This window comes from Rhinolophus ferrumequinum, chromosome 23 (assembly GCF_004115265.2).
Source record: "Rhinolophus ferrumequinum isolate MPI-CBG mRhiFer1 chromosome 23, mRhiFer1_v1.p, whole genome shotgun sequence".
Lineage (NCBI taxonomy): Eukaryota > Metazoa > Chordata > Mammalia > Chiroptera > Rhinolophidae > Rhinolophus > Rhinolophus ferrumequinum.
The window spans coordinates 40,655,157-40,677,914 of record NC_046306.1 but is presented as its reverse complement, the minus strand read 5'-3'; the positions used below and the strand labels follow the sequence as shown (position 1 = coordinate 40,677,914).

General features: G+C 38.4%; 1 protein-coding gene across 4 annotated transcripts in view; it reads left to right on the top strand.

Annotated features, from left to right (window-relative positions):
• The window catches only part of RALGAPA2 (Ral GTPase activating protein catalytic subunit alpha 2), a 316,937-nt gene that overhangs the window by 173,039 nt on the left and 121,140 nt on the right, over window positions 1–22,758 (top strand). For 3 of the 4 annotated variants that reach the window (XM_033094559.1, XM_033094556.1, XM_033094557.1), the window contains 4 exons: window positions 1,827–1,955; window positions 7,373–7,501; window positions 8,331–8,389; window positions 19,664–19,772. In XM_033094559.1, the coding sequence (XP_032950450.1) occupies window positions 1,827–1,955; window positions 7,373–7,501; window positions 8,331–8,389; window positions 19,664–19,772 (426 nt within the window). The remainder of the gene's footprint in view (window positions 1–1,826; window positions 1,956–7,372; window positions 7,502–8,330; window positions 8,390–19,663; window positions 19,773–22,758) is intronic. The other variant, XM_033094558.1, reaches the window with a different exon arrangement.

Here is a 22,758-nt window from a genome sequence, read left to right as displayed (position 1 = left end):
TCAAGGCTTAGTTCCTCATCTCAACAGATGGAATTAACACAAATATAACAAAGTTAACATTGTGGTTGTTTGCATTATTAATCTTCAAATGCATGGCATTCTGCTACCTTGCTAGCCAGGTTTGCACAAATCCTTTCATTGCAGCATATGTCAACAGAAATGTGCTTCCATCTGCTGCGGGATAGCTTGATGCCTGATATTCCGAGACAAGGCCCAGCACAATGCGTACCTCTGTGAGTAATTACAGGTGTGTGGTGAGGAGCCCAGAGCATTAATCAGAGGCTTAATTATGAAAAAGGTGGATCTTTTGTTCCACTTTTGGAGCATGAGTTTACCACACACTTTCTAAACTGCAGCATCCATCTGCTCAGCCCCTTAGAATGTTTGCCTTGGCTGATATGGACCCCAACGTGTATCAAAGGATGTGATTAAAGCAGGTTTAAACATTAACTTGGGAGAAGTGTGGTTCAGGTTTTTCTTTCCTTCCTTCCTTTTATCTGTCTATCTATGTATTTATTTTTGGTATAGGAAAAAGTCTGCTGAAATGCTAACACTTTATATTGGTACTTGCTGAACTATTTATCATATAAGTTCTAATAGAATAAGCATTGTTCAATCATTTTAAGGATATAAACAGCGCAATTTGTAGAAACTAAATGAGTCCACTGTAAGGGGAAAAATAAATCTTAAAAAAGATTTTGTGAACACATAAATATTATCTTTTAAGATAAGTTGTTAAATGATGTTATTTTGATTGTGAAGGACTTGTTAGAATTCAGCATGTTGCTACTACTTGCCGTAATTTAACCAAATTAAGTTGGGATTATTTTGAAGGATGTTTGAAATAGCCACACTGAAATCTGAGAAAAGAAACCAGATTGCTTTTGTATTTTGTGTCTTGTATTTTGAGACTATAGTTTGTATAATGTAAGTCACATAACTATAGTACTTCAGCATATTTGATTAGTGTGTGTGGCCTAAACCTGCATAAAGGAAGTTTTTGGGTTTCTTACTGATCTCCCTTACACATACACTCACAGATGGTTTCACAGATGTGGCCTGGCCGTGGGTGGCATGAAGGCTGTCTAGTAATTGAGTCCTGGTCTGGTCTGCCACAGTCTAGAATGTGTGACGGTCTCAGAACAGAGCTGGTGGGCAGGGGCCAGCCACCCACCAGTAAGGGGCCGTTCCACCAGACACAGGAACACCAGGTGTGTGGGCAGTTGACGGTCTTCATACTGCACACTATGCAAAAGGTGACTGTTGCACTTTGCACTTGTACCTCATGATCACACCTATGCCCAGAGCCACACCGACTACCTAACCTTAGAGAGTGACCAGTCGTATTACCACAGCACTCCATACATTCCCAATTGTGTAACACCTGGAATTACAGAAGAGTGAACATTTCCATCTCTTTGCCTACTTTGAGATTTTTTTAAATGTAGCAGTATTATTAACCTTTGAAAAATTGAAGAATGTGGAAAATGATAGATCTTTGAAGATTTATTTGTATATTTACCTCAACTCTCCTGTAGCGTGTCCAGGGAGCTCACTTTTGGGTGGAAGAGGGAAGAAGTGTTTAGTCCCAATGCTACAATCAAGATTTTAGATAAGTCATTTTACAGTTTAGTGTCTCCATTCTCTTACATGTAAAATGGTTACAATTGGCCTTGGACTAACTCATCTCCCAGTTCCCCGTTCCAACTGAGAAATTTCTGTGATCTGAGTTCTCTTAGATTATCATATAGTAGTAATGTATAGACTAATTGATTCCTCTGGAATCTTGTTCTTGAAAATTACAATTGTGTTCTTTTCCCTCTTAGGATATCTTAAACACCATTATAAGGCACTGTCCGCCCCGCTTTTTCTCCCTGGGTTTGCCTGGCTTTTCCATGTTGGTGGGGGACTTTGTCACGGCTGCTGCCAGGGTCCTCGGTACAGACATGCTGGCGGTGAGTATGACAATGCTCAGTGTCCCAACTCCCAGGAGGCTTCACAGTCACTAACAAGGTTCAGATTTCTCCACTCTTAACAGGTGCTGGCTCATTGCTGCGATGTGAAACTGGGCTCTCGGGTAGGTGCCCTGGCAGCTGATGTGTGAAATCATAGGATAAGATGACACACTGGTATTGGAAAGGCGTTTCATCAAAAGGCCAGGATGTGAGAAATCATATCCTCACTAATATTGCAGCACATTTACACAGTCAGAAGCAGGACATGTCTCTTAGAATCTTATTAGCATTTTCCAATAAATGGTGGCACAGATACAGATATCCGTAATAAAGAGAGTATTTTAAGGGTACATTATGAGTAAGGCATTTTTTTCGTTACTGTCTTGATTATTAGCAGTCTAGTAGAAAATATTTTCTTAAAATATTAGAACATTAAAATTTTAACCAGAAAATGAATATATTTTTCTCATTAATGTGCTAAATTCTTAGACGAAAAAGATTAGAAATAAGTGGACTAAATGGGCATTACGGGCTACAAAAAGAATTTACTTGCAGTCTCTACATTTACTTCCTATTAGGGCAGTGTCTTGATTCCTTTTGAGACAATACTCTTATACGTTTATATTTAAAGGGCTTCTCACATTTGTGCTCTGTATAACTGTTACCTGTTCAGACTCATTATTTTTTTCTGTTCCAATGGTGTAAATAAAATTAGCTTTACTGCTGGCCAGCGACTTGTATTGAAATCAGTAGGAGTATCTAGCTACCTAAATTTTGTTGACACATTGTTACTTTTTCACTCTACTGATTTCTTTTGTGCAGGTTAAATTCAAACTCCAACCCTGGGTTTTAAATTAAATTGCTTTTTAATACTTTGTATAGCTGGTATTTCATGGTGGTATTTTCATGTACTTTTTCATTTAAGGATAAATTTAAAAGCAAAAGGAAGGGAAAAGAGCAACAAAAGGGAAGGATGAAAGAAGGAAAAAGGAAGAAAAATGCTGAATTTGTTCAACTGTTTTTTTGTAAAGTCTATGACAACTTTAAATACTTCATTATTTCTGAAAAAGATTTTAGGGTAATCATTCTCAAAGAACCTTCAAATTTATTTTTAGCCATTCACATCAACATCGAAAAACTTACAGGATATAGGAAGGAAAATCATACTTCTTTATTGAAATTTTTCTTGCTCCGATAGTTTCCTGTGAAAATGGGGGCACCTTTCTAGAGATAATATCATGCATGGTGGTTATTCTCTGTAAAAACTTCTCTTTTGGCTAGATGAGCTATTAAAATATCCTTCCAAAACATTTTTTGAGAGAAAATATGAGAATGTAAATGTAAGAGTTACATAAAGGAACAGTAACTCTTTGGATTTCTCTCTTGTTTTAAACTTGAGGTTTAAAATTGTAGGGGAATTGGTGAGAGGTATTTATATGAGGCACACCTGCTCAGTCAAAATTTTCAGTTAATACAGTTAGTTACAAGTTTGAGGTACCCCTCCTCTACAGACCTGCCCTGCTGAGTCAGTGAAATGCATACATAGGTCACCAGAAGATGGGTAGAAGCTTGTGCTCAGCAAACATTATTTGTAATAGCCAAAACCTAGAACCAACCCAAATGTCCATCAACAACAGAACAGATATATTGTGGTGTGCAAAAAAGATAGAATATTACATATAATTTCTTTCCATTCTAGACCCTGGAAGTTATCTATCCTTGAACAATATACTTAAATCCATGGATTTCATTTTTCTATGTGTAAATTGGGGCTCACCATAGGCTCAGTGCTTAGGCAAAAAATGTATCTAGATTTACTATATTCTTTGAATAAATCTATGCAACAGCTCTTTATTTTGAAGATTGAATGTTTTGCATCTGGTTGTCAGATAGTCTAGCATTCCATCTATAAATCCACAGTGCAAGTCAGGCTTACATACTATACAGTAGTTAAGGCTGCTCAGGGAAAAGAATGGACAAAGTCTAAACCAAGACTGTCTGGTGGAAAGAGCAGCAGTTAGTGAGAGCTAACAAAGCAAGTCTGTTTGAGAAACATTTACCGTGGACCTACTATGTGCCGGGACCTGGCCTAGGTGAGTTTGACAGGGTCCCTACCCTTGAAATCAGATGGGTAAACTAAGTATTGATAGTTGCACTTAGTTGTAAACTGAGTATTAATAGTTCCTAGCAACTACAGTAGAATCACATCCAAAACCCAGGGGTAACCAATACAGGAATAGTTAAGTCTGCTTGGTGGAAGGTGAAGGGGAAGACGTGCATTAGAAAAGTCTTCATGGAAGAAGTGATTCTGAACCAGAAACCTGAAAGATGATCAGTAAGTGAGGACAGCAGCAGCTGTCCCTTATTTCAAGGCAATATTTATTGAGCATCCACTGAGGTAGAGAAGTGATGAAGACTAACTCCTGCCTTCACAGGAGATACAAACATTAAATGAATATATAACACAACAGGAAGTCATGATTGTAAAATAACAAAAAAAATACAAAACGGGTGCTGGAGAACACAGATGTGGAATGACACAATGTCTTGAATTTGCTTTAAAATACTGAAAGTAGAAACTTTTAAGTGAATTTTAAATCTTGAAATGAAAAATGAAAGGGAGTTAGAAGAGGTAAAATGGTAAAATCTTAAATCTAGGTGTTGGGTATATGGATATAACATTCTCCTTTTCCATTCAAAGATTTTCTTAACAAAAATAAAGAAAAATAAAAACAGCAGATAAGAGGACAGGGACAGAGTGATGGAGGCAGGGTAATGTTACACAGAATTACAGAACTCTGTGGTAGGGTGAAGTATGAGATGCCCTCATACTTGTCAGTATGAGATGCCCTCTCATCCCCCGAGTGGAGATGCCAAACAAGCAGTCAGATCTATAAATCTGGACTTCAGGAAGGAAGTCTGGGCTGGAGAGATTTGTCGGGGAGTAGGCAACCTGTTGGAGGCATTTAAATCCATGGGTCTGGATATCCTGTGGGTATAGATCTAAGAGAAGAGGGCAGAGAGCTGCGCTCAGAGTCCCAGAGTTTAGATCCTGAGGAAATGAGGAGTTCCAGCATGGACACTGTCAGATCTCCTTGGGAACCAAAAAGGTATCCCAGAGGCCAAATGACAGCACTGCCTCCAGTGCCACTGAGGGGTCAGGTGAGGTAAGGCCTAGATGGTGACCATTGTGTTTTGCAGTGTGGAGGTCATGTGACAAGAAACTGTACTCACTGACCGACTTTGGCAAATCTTAACATTTTGCTGTAGGAATTTAAAATCTTTGTATTTATAAATGAAATAAAACATTAAAGATATAGTGTCTTCATCCCCAATGCCATTGGTCCATTCAGAGCTGTCATTACTCTTGCCTGCACTATTCTTCAGTGACTACATGATATTCTCTCCCTGATAGTATCCATTCGCATCACACTCCTGCTGGGGTTAGGAATCTGATGGTATCACTCCTCAGATGGAATGAGATTGAGAACTGTGCCACGTGGCCTATGGGTCTCTTCCCAGGCGGCCGTGGCCTGTGGGTCTCTTCCCAGGCGGCCGTGGCCTGTGGGTCTCTTCCCAGGCGGCCGTGGCCTGTGGGTCTCTTCCCAGGCGGCCGTGGCCTGTGGGTCTCTTCCCAGTAGCCCTGATGCCTTTCTCAGACTCCTTGCACTGGAGGACCCCGCCCCAGCACCTGCATGCACACTGGCGTGTTCTCTGGGCTCTGTGCATGAGACCTTTTACAGTTCAGTGGGTCCCTTGAATGTCTTTGCCTTTTCCATTCCCACTGCTGCAATGTGCCTCTGCCTCCTCACTTCAGTCTCTTGTTCTCCACCTGCCTGGCTGGCTCCTACTCCACTATGTGACTCTTAGCCACAGTTTGTTTTAGTGCTTCCTAACCACCCTGAGCAGAAAAAATCATTGTCTCATCTTGGTTCCCATAGAATATCTCTCTCTGTGTTTTATATTGTCTTTCATTTACCTGTGTGCTGGTGAGAACCAGGCTAGGTAAAAATGAATGCACTGGGCTCCCATGATATTGGCAGTGTGTGGCTCTTGTAGTACTTGCTTCATTGAATTATATATGTGTTATTTGTCTCTTCTCCCCAATCCCACACCACCACCCTGCCATTGCTTGAGGGAGGGAAGCTCTCTTTCATTTCATACTCAAGTGCTTAACAGTATAGGCCCAGAGTGAACTCAGGAGTTAGATGGCCTCAGCAGTTCAAACCATGTCTATCATTTGAAAAAACTACTTAATTTCTCTAAGCCTCAATTTTTTCACCTGTAAAATGGAAATGATAATAGTATCCACTTCTTCGTTGGGTTGTTGAGGGCATTCCATGAGGGAATGCTTGTACGGCACAGAGTGAGAACTCCTGAAGTGTTAGGTGCCATTGTTCTAATCATTAAATAAAAGTAGATAGGCTGAGGAATGGATTAACTGATGCGTGGGTGGATGGATGACATACGTTTGTAATCCTGGCGCCTGCCCCCATTCTTGGCTAACCATTGCTGCTACCATGTTTCCCCAAAAATAAGACCTAGCCGGACCATGAGCTCTAATGCGTCTTTTGGAGCAAACATTAATATAAGACCCAGTCTTATTTTACTATAAGACCCGGTCAATATAATGTAATATAAATATATAATATAACGTAATACCAGGTCTTATTTTACTATAATATAAGACCCAGTATAATATAATATAATATATAATAAATGTAATACCGGGTCTTATATTAATTATTGCTCCAAAAGGCGCGTTAGAGCTGATTATCTAGTAGGTCTTATTTTCGGGGAAACATGGTAGTAAGTGTTGGGTGAATTGAAATCTAGTGAAAAGCATCCTCTAATATATACCTAATTCCAATAATGATAAACAAATGATTTTGTATCTCACTAGATGTCAGACACTATATGTTATTTTGTAAAGTAGTTCTTGGTGAAACAGGAAATTTGGTAGATGGTGTCTTCTCTCTTTCCCTACCTTCTGGTAATTATCCCAACCCCTCTTCCTTATAAATTTTTATTAACTGTCTTCACAGTAAAACTAATACTAAGTTGATATCATTTACCCTGCTTTGTCAAAAGCATTAACACTAAAAAAAAAAAAATAAAAACAATCATGACTGAGTCATTTACTTTTCTGCAGACCAGTTTTTACAATGCTTGTTTATATCCAAGTATGGTGATATTTTCCATTCCTTGGAAACTTGCTTTTTCATTTAGGCAAACCTCTCTTGCTTAAATATTCACCTGGGGGAAATAACCAGGCATAGTTTGATATTTCTTACCTAGGATAAAATAATTATAAAGACTCCCTTTCAAAACCATGAAAAAGTAAAACATGTTGTTTCTTATCTAAAGTTTCTAACTTACAAAAAGAAAAATGTGTGTTTCAATTTTTTTCTATGCAGGCACCTCGTTCTGAAGCCCTCACCATTCTTGGCTCTCTCGTCTGCTTTCCAAATATCTACCGGGAGATCCCTTTGCTGCAGTCAGTGCCGGAAGTTAGTGAAGTCATTACAGGAACTGAAGATGTCAAGGTACATAATGCGTTTGATAATTCTATCTATACAGTTATCTCTTCCATTATTATACTGTGATCAAATTATCCCTGAAAGTTTTGCTATGTCATTTAATGTTTCAATACTTGTTTGTTTTCTCTCTCTTTTTTCTTTTAGTAGGCTGTTTTAGGGGAATAAATGTGTCAGATTCAGAGCATACATGTTGCAGTTACAACTGATAGGTTTCTCAGGAGTTTTTTTATTATACCTGTTTATCATGCCGATGGGTCATAATTATGTAATGAATTATGCTTTATAATAATTTTATTAGTTTAATTAGACCACATTATATATCAAATAAATTTATAAGAAATAATTGAAATAAGCTAAATATTCAATCCTGTTGTTGGCCTGATTAAATACAACTAATAATTTGAAACTCCAAATTATTGTTTGGAGAATAAAAGTAAGCATGTGTTCTCTCCTCAGTTGACTTTCGGGCAAACAAAAATGCTTTTCAAATCCCAGAATCAGTCAATCTCTCTAGAGTACATAATTACAATATATAATTCAATGTACAATGTATAATCAAATTAAAGTAAAAGAAAACCAAGATTTTCCTATCTGGAAGTCTCATTTACTTTGCTAGGTTTCTTGTATACCCAGAAACTCTATTCTCTAGGCTGGCTTAATTGCCCAGGGGGCTCCCCCCAGCCCTGTGTTTCCTTCCCCCAGGATATCCCTCATGGGAGGCTCTCCAGAGCAACCTGTTCCTTCAGTAGCTTCTGTCTGCCTAGAACACGATCAGAACATGTGGGAAACCAACTACTAAACAAAGTTTTTATTTTACTTAATTTTGTGTTTTTAGCATTACCTCATAAATATTTTACTGAAGAATGCCACAGAGGAACCAAGTGAATATGCAAGGTAAATGCTGAATAAAGGTAAACTATTTAACAATTTTAAGATACATATTTATGTGTAAACACTTAATGTTAATAAATAGTTATTTTTTTACATTATTCTTACACACACTAAAAAGTATACCAAGAATTAGTTCAGGAAAATGCTTTACTTAATTTTTTCGTTACAAATTTTTTCCAATTTCCATTTTGATTCCTTCATTGAGTTATGATTTATGTAGAAACATTTCTTAATTTCCAAATATATGGTTATTTCTATTTATCTTTTTGCTACTGATATCTTAGTTAATTGCATTGTGAATCAGTAATGTTGTCTGCTTGATAATACTCTTAGACATTGTTGAGATTTGCTTTGTGGCCCTCTATGTAGTCATTTTTTGCAAATGTCTCATATATGCCTGAAAAGAGTATATACATTGTTCTTCAGTTGTTGGGTGTAGGGTTCTAGATGTGTCTATTTTATTAATATTTTCAGTCATGTCCTTTAAATATTCCATATCTTTTCTAATTTTTTTCATTATTTTGATCATTAACTGAGAAAAATATGTTAAAATCACCCATTATTATGGCACATTTATCTGTTTCTCCTTGTATATCTGTACATTTTTGTTTTATATAGCTATGTTATTATCTGCAAAGAAGTTTAGAATTATTATATCTCTATAGTGAGCACCCTCTTTATCTCTAATAATGATTTTGTATCTTAAAGACCACTTGTCTGATACTGATTCAGCTATTTTTATGTTCTCTTTTTTTGTAGCTAAAATGAACATTTTTAATTTAATTTTTTTATTGTTAATTTCAGGTGTTCAAAACAACATAACGATTACACATTTACACACCTCACAAATGGATAACCCCAACAAGTCTACTACCCGTTTGACACCATACATAGCTATTACAAAACTATTGACTATATTCCCTATATACTATACTTTACATCCTGTAACAATAAATGTATATATTTTTAAATTATAGTTGACATTCAATATTATATTAGTTTCAGGTGTACAGCATGGTGGTTAGACATTTCTATAATTTATGAAGTGATTCACCCAATAAGTCTAGTACTCATCTGACACCATACATAGTTTTTGCAACATTATTGACTATATTCCCCATACTGTATTTCGCATCCATGTGACTATTTTATGACTAACAATTTGTAGTTCCTAATTTCTTCATCTTTCTTACACATGCCCCCAACCCTTAGCCCATCTAGTAACCATCAGTTTGTTATGAGTCTCTTTCTGCATCTCTGAGTCTATTTCTGTTTTGTATGTTGATTTTGTTCTTTAGATTTCACATATAAGTGAGATCATATGGTATTTGTCTTTCTCAGTCTGATTTACTTTACTCGGCATAATATCCTCTAGGTCCGTTCATGTTGTTGCAAATGGTAAGATTTCATTCTTTTTTTATGGCAGAGTAATGGTCCATTGTATGAATGTACCACAATTTTTAATCCAATCATCTGTTGATGGCCATTTTGGTTGTTTCCATATCTTGGCTATTGTGAATAGCTCTGCAGTAAACATAGGGGCTAGGGATGCGTATATTTTTTCAAATTAGTGTTTTGAATTTCTTTGGATAAATACCCAGGAGTGGAATTGCTGGGTCATAAGGTAGTTCTATTTTCAATTTTTTAAGGAACCTCCATACTCTTTTCCATACTGGCTGCACCAATGTGCAATCCCACTAACAGTGCACAAGGGTTCCCTTTCCTCCACATCCTCTCCAACACTTGTTGTTTGTGATTTATTGATGATAGGCATTCTGACAGGAGTGAGGTGCTATCTCATTATGGTTTTATTCGCATTTCTCTGATGATTAGTGACATTGAGCATCTTTTCATATGTCAATTGGTCATATGTATGTCCTTTTTGGAGAAATGTCTGTTCAGCTCTAATGCCCATTTTTTGATTGAATTGTTTGTTTTTTTGGTGTTGAGTTCTATGAGTTTCTTATGAATTTTAGATATTAATCCCTCATCACATGTATCATTGGCAAGTATCTCCTTCCATTCAATAGGATGTCTTTTTGTTTTGTTGATGGTTTCCTTTGCTGTGCAAAAACTTTTCAATTTGATGTAGTCACATTTGTTTATTTTTTCTTTTGTTTCCCTGGCCTGAGAAGATATGTAAGTAAAAATATTACTAAGGGTAATGTCTGAGAGTTTACTTCCTATATTTTCTTCTAGGAGTTATGGTTTCAGGTCTTACATTTAAGTCTTTAATTCATTTTGAGTTTATTCTTATATATGGCATAAGAAGGTGGTTCATTTTCATTTTTTTGCATGTTTACCTGGTAATTGAATAGACTGTCTTTACCCCATTGTAAATTATTGCCTCTTGAATGACCATATAGGCATGGTTTTATTTCTGGGATCTCTGTTCTGTTCCATTGATCTACGTATCTGTTTTTATGCCAGTACCATGCTGTTTTGATTCCTATGGCCTTGTAGTATAATTTGATATCAGGTAACATCATGCCTCCAGCTTTGTTCTTCTTTCTCAGGGTTGCGGTGGCTATTCGGGGTCTTTTATGGTTCCATATAAATTTTAGGATTATTTGTTCTAGTTCGGAGAAAAATGCATTGGTGTTTTGATAGGGATTGCACTGAATCTGTAGATTGCTTTGGGTAGTATGGACATTTTAACTGTATTAATTCTTCCTATCCATGAGCATGGTATTGTTTCCATTTATTTGTATCTTTAATTTCTCTCTTCAATGTCTTATAATTTTCTGAGTACAGAAAATTACTTTCTTGGTTAAATTCATTCCTGATTATTTCATTTTATTTTGTTTCAGTTGTTGGGCATTGTTTTCTTAATTTCTCTTTTTGATAGTTCGTTATTGGTGTATAAAAATGCAACTGATTTCTGAATAATAATTTTGTATCCTGCTACTTTACTAAATTCTTTTATCAATTCTAATAGTTTTGGGTGAAATCTTTGGGGTTCTCTATATATAGTATTATGTCATCTGTAAAAAAAAATGACAGTTTTACTTCTTCCTTTCCAATTTGGATGCTTTTGTTTCTTTTTCTTGTCTGATTGCTGTTCCTAGGACTTCCAGTACTATGCTGAATAAAAGTGGTGAAAGTTGGCATCCTTGTCTTTTTCCTAATATCGAGGAGACTGCTTTTAGCTTTTCCTCATTGAGTATGATATTACCTGTGGGATTGTCCAATATGGCCTTTATTATGTTGAGATATGGTCCCTCTATTCCCACTTTGCTGAGGGTTTGTATCACAAATGGATACTGGATTTTGTCGAACGCTTTTTCTGCATCTATTGAGATGACCATGTGATTTTTATTTTTCATTTTGTTAATGTGGTGTATCACATTACTTGATTTGCAGATATTGAACCAACCTTGCATACCAGGAATGAATCCCACTTGATCATGGTGTATGATCTTTTTGTAATACACATGGTGTATTGTTGAATTCAGAAAATACTAATTTTGTTGAGGATTTTTGCATCTATGTTCATTAGGGATATCAGCCTATAATTTTTTTTTTTTTTTTTTGTAATGTCTTTGTCTGGTTTTGACATCAGGGTAATGGTGGCCTCGTAAAATGAACTAAGAAGGCTTTGGTCCTCTTGTATTTTTTGGAATAGTTTGAGGAGAATGGGTGTTAATTCTTCTTTGACTTTTCGTAAAATTCACCAGGGAGTCATCTGGTCCAGCAGTTTTGTTTGTTGGGAGTTTGTTGATTACTGACTTGGTTTCAGTGGTAGTAATTGGTCTGTTCAGATTTTCTGTTTCTTCTTGATTCAACCTTGGAAGATTGTATGCTTCTAGGAATTTATCCATTTTTTCCAGATTGTTCAGTTCGTTGGTGTATAGTTGCTTTTCGTATTTTTTTTGTATTTCCGTGGTATCTGTTGTCACTTCTTTTTCATTTCTGATTTGATTTGATTTGATTGATTGATTGATTCATTCATTCATTCACTCCTTTTTTTCTTAATCTGGTTAAAGGTTTCTCAATTTTGTTTATCTTTTAAAAAAACTGGCTCTTGTTTTTATTGATCTTTCCTGTTTTTCTTTTAGTCTCTATTTCTTTTATTTCTGCTGTCATCTTTATTATTTCCTTCTTTGTACTCACCTGGGACTTTGTTTGCTGTTCTTTTTCCAGTTCCCTTAGGTGTAAAGTTAGACTCTTTATTTGAGATTTTTCTTGTACCTTGATGTGGGCTTGCAATGCTATGAAGTTCCTTCTTAGGACTGCTTTCACTGTGTCCCATAGATTTTGGGTTGTTGCATTTTTATTTTCGTTTGTTTCATGGTATCTTTTGATTTCTTTCTTGATCTCATTGTTGACCCATTCATTATTTAGTAGCATGTTATTTAGCCTCCATGTGTTTGTGTGTTTTTCAGTTTTTTTCTTGTAATTGTTTTCTAATTTCATACCATTGTGGTCAGAGAAGACACCTGATATGATTTCAGTCTTTTTAAATTTATTGAGACTTATTTTGTAGCCTAACATGTGTTCTATCTTGGAAAATGTTCCACGTGCACTTGGAAAGAATGTATATTCTGCTGCTCTGGGGTGAAATCCTCTAAAAATATCAATTCATCTGTTCTAGTGTGTCATTTAAGGCTGCTGTTTCCACATTGATTTTTCTGTCTGAAACATCTGTCCATTGGTGTCAGTGAGGTATTAAACTTCCCTACTGTGATAGCGTTACTGTTGATGTCTGCCTTTATGTCAGTCAATATTTGCTTTATATATTTAGGTGCTTCTATGTTGGGTGCATAGATGTTTACTATGGTTAACATCTTTTTGTTGTTAACAAAAAGATGTCTTTTTGGTTGTCTTTTTGTTGGATTGATCCTTTTATTATTATGTAATGTCCTTCTTTGTCTCTTATTATAGTCTTCATGTTAAAGTCTGTTTTGTCCGATATAGGTATTGCTAACCCAGTTTTTTTCTCATTTCCATTTGTGTGAACTATCTTTTTCCCTCCCTATGCTTTAAGTCTATGTGTGTCCTTCGATCTGAGGTAGGTCTCTTATAGACAGCATATATATGTGTCTTGTTTTCTTATCCATTCAGCTACCCTATGTCTTTTGATTGGAGCATTTAATTCATTTACATTTAAAGTGATTATTTATAGGTACGTGGTTTTTGCCATTTCATTATTTGTATTTTTGACCCTTTTTCCCCCTTCTTCTTCTTAAAGCTTTCCCTTTAACCTTTTTTGTGATACTGGCTTGATAGTGGTGAACTCCTCTAACTTTTCTTATCTGGAAAGCTCTTTATCTGTCCTTCGATTCTAAACGATAGTCTTGCTGGGTAGAGTAATCTTGGTTGTAGGTCCTTGCTTTTCATCACGTTGAGTATTTTGTGTCAATCACTTCTGGCCTGCAAAGTTTCTGTTCAGAAATCAGCCGATATTCTTATGGGACCTCCTTCGTGTGTAACTAACTGCTTTTCTCTTGCTGCTTTTAAGATTCTCTCTTTGTCTTTAACCTTTTCCATTTTAATTATGATGTGTCTTGGTGTAGGCCTTTTTGGATTCATCTTGTTTGGGACTCTCTGCACTTTCTGGGCTTGTATGTATGTCTATTTCTTTCACCAGGTTAGGGAAGTGTTCAGTCACTATTTAGTCAAATAGGTTCTGCTCCCTCTCATCTTCTTCTGGTACTCCTATGATGTGAATGTTGTTACTCTTGATGTTTTCCCATAGGTCCCTTAAACTGGCCCCATTGTTTTAATTCTTTTTCATTTTTGTTCCGATTGTGTTTTTTCTGCTATGTTGTCTTCTAAATCGTTGCTTCGATCCTCTGCTTCATCTAATCTACTGTTGGTTTCTTCTAGTGTATTCTTCATTTCAATTACTGTATTCTTTATTTCTGACTGGTTCTTTTTTTTGGCTCTATGTCCTTTATGCTTACTGTCTCATTTTTGAAATTCACACTAAGTTCTTTAAGCATTCTTATAACCAGTGTTTTAAACTCTGTCTCTGGTAGGTTGGTTGCCTCCATTTCTTTTAGTACTGTTTTTAGAGATTTTTCCTGTTCCTTTATTTGGGACATGTTTCATTGTTTCCTCATTCTGGCTGACTCTTATTTGTTTCTATGTGTTAGGCAGATCTCCTATGTCTGTCAGTATTTGCTGGGTGACCTTATGTAGTATGTGTCCTATGTGGTCCAGTGGCACAATCTCCCTGATCTCCTCTGTATGTGTTCCAGGAGTGTCCCTTGAGTGTGTTGTGTGTGTCCTCCTGTTACAGTTGAGCCTTGATTGCTTTCGCACATCGGTAGTTGACATTGACTCCCAGACTGACTGATTGTGAGGATTGGCTACACCCACAGTGTATGAGCTGCTATTTGGGAGCTGACCCGTCAGAGGAGGCTTCACCCTGTAGGTTCTTGTGCCATGAGGTACCCTTTTGGGTTTGCTGCTTGTGGGGCTAACCAGGTAGTACTCTGGTATGGTCTGAAGCTTGCCTCTAGGTGTGTTGTTTCTGGTGTCTTTTTGAGAGAGGCTCCCATGCAAGTCAATGTCAGCCTTGCCTGTGACTGGCCCATGGCTACCTGGTAGGAGCTACAAAGCTATATGTTGTTGGCTGCTGCATGTGCTGGACCGGGAGGTATGTGGGAGTGGCCTCGCTGTGAACCGAGGCTGGCTGCCACCAGTAAGGCCTGGGGCTGCTTATCCAAAGGCCCAGTGCCCCCTAGGATTATTGCCACCTTCTGGTTGCCTGTACAGCTCTGCTGTTGAAAGCCTTCTTAGGTGCACGGCTGGGCTAGTTGACCTGGTGTTGAGAGTTCCTTCGGCGATGAAGCACTAGCCGGGCAGGGCGGGGGTCTGGGGAGTTACAATGTGTGGCCAGTGGCTTTTACAAGGTTAATGCAGATTCAGCTTTTGCGCCAGTGCCTGGCCTGTGACCACCTTGCAAAACGCCCTGAGAACACAGTGGCTAGCTGCTACTTGCCTTGGGTCTGCAGGTTCCCAAGAGCCACCCAAGAGAGGCTGCAGCCCTAGTTGTGGCTCACTGTCCACCACCAAAAGTTCCTTGGGTGACCTCGGGCAGTCCACTGCTGTAAAAGGCTTCCACAGTTTTTTGGGTGGGGCCAGCCTCTCAGTAGCTGAAAGTGCTCTGGGTGATGCAGTAGTAGCTGTGCCAGTTAGAGACCCAGGGTGTCACCAAGGTGGTACGCATGTACGGGTTTTACCAGACCAGTACAGTTTCAGGCCTTTTGGGGAAGGGTTTAACATAGAAATGATAGTGTCCTCTTGTAGGCTACACGTGAGGCAGGCTCTACACAGGAACAATGGCTGCTGTCCCTCCAACCCTTGTACCAAAGCCACAGAACTCAGTCTTTATCTGTATGTCTCCGGCACCTCTTGAGTTGCTGCTCCTCCACTGGAGACCAGGTGATGTTTGCAAACAAGTGAGTTTGTGTGTGGGCCTTTTAAATGGGTGTCTGGGTTTCCAGCCACTTTCCATCTCACCGGGATGGACAGATCGAGTCCTTGCTGATTTTCACTGCCAGATCTTTTGGGAACCTCTCTTCTAAACATAGGACCCCTGGACTGGGGAGCCTGATATGGGGCTGGGAACCCTCCCTCTTCCAGGGGGGATCTTCTCCACCGAGGTGTGTTCAACCACTGTATGTGGGTTTGGGGTCAGCCTGTTTTCACCTCTCTACCCCTCCGACCAGTCTCGATGTGGCCTCTTTTTTATATCCTTAGTTATAAGAGTTATTTCTGTTCGGCTAGTCTTCAGATGAGTCTTGAGGTTGATTGTTACATAATTTATTTGTAAGTTTGGTTTGATCCTGGGATGCAGTAGGCATAGATAGCATTTACCTAATTTGCCATCTTGAAAACTGAAATCTCTATATTCTCTTTTAAATGTTTTTGCAAAAACTATAGGTACTTGATTTTATATTTATCCTGTGTGATCTTTATTTTTTAATTGAAGCTTTAGTTTGTTTACATTTATTGCAATTACTTTTATTTTCTTTTATCGTATTTCTTTTATCTTATTTTATACTTTGTTATTATCCCTTCTCAGTATTTCATTTTCTCCGTTTTCTTGCCTTCATTTTTACCCCTCTCCTTTTCTTTCTTTATTCCTTCCTCCCTTCTGTTCTTCCTTCCTACTGTTCCTTTTTTCTTCCTTTCCTCTTTCCTCCTTTCTTCTTTCTTCCTTCCTTCCCCTCCTTTCTTTGTTTCCTTCCTTTTCTCTCTCTCTCTTTCCTCCCTTCCTCCCTCCCTCCCTTCTATCCTTTTCTTCTTTCAGATTAATTTTTTTTTCACATTCCATTTATTACCTTTATGTTTTAGAAGTCATAGACACTCTCAGTTCTTTTAGGGATGTTACCTTAGAAATTTTAATATGCATGCTTATCTTACTAATTCTGAAGTTAGTCTGTCTTTACCGTCTTCCTGAACAATGCCAGTTTCTTGAAACATAAGCTTCTGATTTTGCTTCTACGTTACTTACTATAAGCTGCTCCTTTCCTGTCTCGCTCCTCTACCTAACCTCTGAATGTCTGAGTGACTCGAGGCTTAGGACTGGTTCTCTTCTCACTCTGTGACTTTCTAAGTGCTCTTACTCATTCTAACCAGGCTTTAAATACCACCTACTAGCTGGTGATACTGAATTTATTTACTTGGTCCCTTCTATGAACCCCTTATATATTCAAGCTTACGTGATATCTCAACTTGGATGCCTTAACGTATCTAAACTTAACAACCGTAACTGAATGCTTGAGCCTGCTAACTGTCCCTCCAACTTCATCTCAGTGGCACCATTGTCTACCTAGACTTTCAATCTGGAAGCTTGAGAAAAATCCTTGAAAAATCCTTCTCCTTTCCCCATAATCCACCACATTCAGTCCTTCAACAAGTATTGACAATACCTTTTTTTCAAACCCTTTTTCTTTAGTGGAGAAAGCCAAATTTCTGTGGAGTTAAAAATGGAATAGAAGTATGTACAATATGGTCAGTCTTTCTTAGTTGTGTAGAAAAGTGACAATGAAATTAAGAGCTAGTAAATGTAGGTAAGCAAACAGACTGAAATATGATCAAGATTTCAAATAAATGGAGAAGAATTAACAGAGAATATTGTTAAAATTGTGAATGATAATAATTTAGAAAAATTAAGAAAAAATAAGAAATTTTTGTTAACATAAATTGGAGTGGTATGACATATCATAGTAGCAAATAGTACAAGAGAGTGTGTTAGAATACGGAGTGAGAGTGAAGGTAGCATTGCCATTAGCCATAAAAGAATCTTGATAGATAAAACTCATTTGGGATTATAAAGGACATACTTGGGATGCAGAGAATCTTCATAGATAGGAGCGCCAAGGCATGAGGAATAATTGAGAGTATTAGAATTGGAAGATGCTAGATGCTAAATGTGAATGTTAAATGATAAATGTCAAAGAGAGAAAATAGCATGGAAAAGCTATTATAAGCTAGTGTGGCTTAAAACTCAAAGCAGGTGAGAGTAGTTTAGATTGTAAAACCATTTTATGGTCACAAATGTTCTCCATAATGCAAACTAATACAGTGGTACCTCAGTTTTCGAATGTAATCTACGAGCTCTGAAACATTCGAAAACAGCCGACATCTAGGCCTCATGATCTTGCACTCAGCGGAAGCCGTGTGACATATTGGACTTCCGAGGCGTGTTCGATAACCGAAGCATTTCCTTATGGTTTACGGCGTTCATAAACCAAAATGTTCGTCCACAGAGATGTTCGAAAACCGAGGTACTACTGTACTTACAAAGTAACGCAGGTGTTCCTAGAAATGAGAGATCTTTCCTCTTAACAAATTACATTTAACAAATAGGTTAATGGGTTGTAAAAAAAAAAAAAAAGTGTGTATTCATACACACGCACGCAAAGGAAGAGAGGCTCTTAAAATGGTAAAAAAAAAAAAAATAGGATTTTTAAATATAATTTCAAGTTGTATAGATTTTAGTGGGTCGAACAGAGTCTGGGTTAAGTTGGGAAAAAATAAAGAGGCTTTTCGAAAGAATGTCAAGTACATACATGGGTATGTAGAGTACATGCAAACTAAGAATACAAAGTACATTTTCTAAATTGAGAATAAGCATAGGCATTAAGCAAGAGAAGAGATAAATTTAGACAATTCTATACAGTAAGGAATGTCAAGGCTTAGAATCCTGTGGAACTCCTGTGTAATGTGGGTGTTGGAGAAACAAAAAAGGCCTGGCACACCTTGTAAACTGAGTTGCACCGCTTTCACTGAGTGAATTTTGGTAGAAGGCAACACAATTTCCAAAGGGTTTTTAATATGCTTGTTCTGATGCACTTAGTCTATTATGCTAATTTTAAAAGGTGAGAAACAAGTGAAAGGTAGTGGTTTTAAAACCTCAAAATATATTGATTTTAGTTGTTGAATTATATCGAAAACAAAGGAACTTTCAGTATGAAGAGCTGAGCAGTATGTCTAGTTTGAATGTGCTAGATGTGACCTCTTATTACAAAGAACAACATATACATATTAAAACTAACGTCTGGTTCCAAGTAGTGGTTTGAATCCCCTTTTTTTCCTAAAAGTGGGCAGATTTGGGAGCAAGTATTTTAATTTTATATATAAGCATTCAGAAAAAATTAACAGGAATATGACTTTGATTATTGAAAGAGATAGTGGAGTATATCAATTTCAAAGAGAATTAACATTTCAAATTGATTTATAATTGAGAAAGGTAATGTTTAAAGAACTGTGCAGCTCAGAGACTATTGTGTTTTAACATATTGTTTAAAAGAAATAAACAGTGAAACTTATTTTGAAAGTTGTATTCAGAAATTCTTTATAATAAAATATAGTATTTGTCTTCTGTTTGTGGTAGGTGTTGTGTATTTTATTATAAGGAAAACAATTACAAACTCAATTTCAAACAATTTTCTAAAATTCATGTTTTTTATTCTTCCTCAAAAATACCTTAAAGCAATAAAATTTAATAAAAAATTAGTTTCTGCAAAAATAAGTGATATGTGGGCTGTGACACAGATAATATACCATTTATTTAATTGAATATTTAATTAATAACCATTATCAATATTTCTGTTTGTCCTGAACACTGACCTATTGAGGGTACCTTATCTTTTTTTCTAAGAAAGCATTCTGTTGATGTATCTATAAGTTTTTGCTACTTTGTAAAAAAGATTTAAAATATCTTGTCATTTGAAAATACCAAGAAAATTTGGTCATGGAATTGAATTTAAAACATTAAATTGCATAAGAGTGTTCTTTCTTTCCCTTCTTTTTCAAAAGATGCATTGCCATTTGCTCCCTCGGGGTGTGGATATGTGAAGAACTTGCACAGTGTACAAGCCATCCTCAGCTGAAAGAGGCCATCAATGTGATAGGAGTCACTTTGAAGGTATTACCAATTTATGATGTACATTTGACATTAAGCTATATTTCAGGTTTTCAACCAATTTTCATTTGAATTAGCAGCATCCTTATTTTCCCTTACATTGCCAAGAGGTTTTAATTCAGAAATTCCTTTACTGAGAGCCATGTTGAATGTTCTGTGAGGTTCCCAGGAGAGGCTACCGATGGCTGCTTCCCCACTGGCAGCTGCAGCCTTGCCACCCATAGCCTCAGCATTCTTGGACCAAGCTCAGTGGCCAAATTGGATTCCTCTATTGGCTGGGCAGTTTTGTGGCAAGCAGGACACCTGTCACATGTTGGTGAGAATGACAAAAAAAAAAAGGGGGATTTTATGCTCTGGTCTCTTCGGCAGGATTGAGATAGGCCTGACAGCCCCAGTTAGTGGCCCTGAGTGCTCACTGTCCAGTGGGGCCTTGGGCACATTAGGATGTCTTTCTTTCTTTGCTTTGTTAATGAGAAAAAGAGCTGCCATTTACTGGGCACTCACACTGGGCCAGATTCGTGGTAAAATAGCTAAATACTTTCGTTTACCTTCACAACAGCTCTGCAAGGTCGATGTTGCAATCCCTGTGTCACACCCAAGGAAAGCAAGGCCCAGGGAAATCAGGTCGGGAGCCCACAGCCATTCAGCATAAGTGATGAAACCAGCACTGAGAGCAGATCTGTGTGACATTAAAGACAAAACTCAGCTTTTATACGTGCTGTTAGGCCGCTTCCCAAACCAGAGCTCAAATCCCACTGGGTCCTTTCCTGGCTCCTGCTTACACATGGTGGTAATAATTAGTGTTGCTGTAGGTACACCTCCAGAACCAGTGAGTGCCTAGCCCATGCCGGGTACTGTGCTGAGGGTTGGTGGAAGTTCTCAGTTATGGCGTAATTGTCCCTTTTTACAATGGAGGAACTGAGGTGTAGGAGAGTTAAGGAACTTTTTCCGGTCTCTAGAGCAACAACCTGACTGAACCAAAGTTCAAATCCTGAACTATCCATGTGACACCAACGTCCAGGCTCTTGCCTCCCCTTCTCTGCTCCCTGCCACATGCTGATATAATAGTAACAGCAGTTGCAGCTAATGCTTGGGACATCATCACCAGGCCATCAGCGGCCCCTGTGCCACCTTTTGTGTTTCAGCCCCCAGGATAACCAGCCAGGGGTGTCCCCTGCCCATGGCTCAGCATCTGGCCCTCTGGTCGGGCTTCTGCTTTCCTTTGCAGCCTGATTTCATGGCAGCCATCCTCACCCACCCCTCTTCCTGGCCAAACTCAAAGCCTTCTGTTCCCTAAGTGTGCCCTCTGACCACCCCACTCTGTCATCTCACCCTCCCCTTCTTTCCTCCACAACATTTGGGGTTGCCGATTATATCACAAGAGCTGGAAAAACACTTGCTGCTAATCCCTATGGAAAGGAATGGAAAATTGATCAAACCAAGATATCCCTTAGGAGTGCTTCCTCTGGCCTGAGCAGGGTGCTGAGCCCTGACCTTTGTCATTGTGTTTAAGCCTTAGAACTACCCTATGAGGTAAAGGGTTATTGCCACCTCTCCTTCACAGATGAGGAAAATGAGCTTATTGGGAATGAAGGACCTTGTCAGGGTCAAACCCAGGACACTCTGGACCCACATCTGGGCTTTTGCACAACTGTGGTGTGCAAGAGACTACCCTGATTCCCAAAGCCATGGAGAAATATTCTCATAGTAAAGTGAAAAAGTTGGATATCAATTGTATACCTATGTAGATTCCAAGTCATTTTTTTTCCAAGTCATTTTTTAATATCTTAATTAATACGTTTTTCAAACTTTACTTAAATCTAGCAATGTATATTTAGTGTAATGTGGTTCCCCCACCCCTACCTGTTTCCTAGCAAAGCTGTTAATAATTTGATGGTACCTTAGAATGAATAAGATGTACAGATATACATGTGTATATATCTAGCCTTCTATCACATATGGTTCTGTGTATTATAGAAGAGAGATGGAAATTTATAACAAGAGGATATGAGGGCTTATACCTTTTCTTTGTACTTCTACAAATTTTCAAAATATTCTGTAATTTTTCTATAATTATGGGGAAAAACATAAGGCAACAGAAGAAAAAAAGTACCTGCCACGTAATGAGCCCTTTGTCAGGGGTGTCCTGGCACAGTGAGAGGAGGCCTGACCTGAGATGCCCCTCAGCCCCACCTGCTGCTCCTTCTCTTACCCCATCTCAGGGGACATCATGGAGTTTCTCCCCTCCTTGCCCACTACCATTTCCTGTCACAGAGTCCTGAATGCCCTTCACTCTATCATACCTGCTGTCCTGGGGCCGTCCTTCACACCGCTGGCTCCCTCTGCCAGTATCTGAGCCACTTGCACTACCACCCCACTGGCCCTAGTCTGGACCTCGCAGATCTGGCCTCCATTCTGCTGCCAAAGAGATCAGTCTGCGTACAGGCCTGACCATGTGACCCACAGACTCGAGTATTGGGCATGGCCTGTGGGGACATACAGAAATGGGTGGCTGGCTGCTCCATGACGCTGTCAGTTCCTGCAGAGGAGCTGTATCTCCCCTGTTCATCTTGTGCCTTATGCTTTTAATTCAATGCTGGCATGTTGTCAGTCCTCCATGAATATGTACTGGGTGAGTGAGTGAGTGAGTATGATTTAGTTCATCGCTACCATTCCACACAGTAATACCACCCCACCTGCAGCTCTCAGTGCCCGTGCTCCGTTGTGCACTGCCGGAAAGGAAACTCCCTCTGCATTCTTCCAGGCTCAGCTCATCTCTTCCCCCGTCCACAATGCCTTCTCTGCCCCCCTCTACCTCACGCCTCATCCCTCTCTGCGCACAGCCCTTTGTCTTACCTGCCATAGGTCTCTTCCATCACTGTCCTCTTGTCTGTTTTCAGTTTCTGGAAGTGAGGATAGCCATGCCATCCTTGTTTCTACTCCATGAGTTGACTACTGTGATGCAGCAGAAACACACCCAGTGTCCACT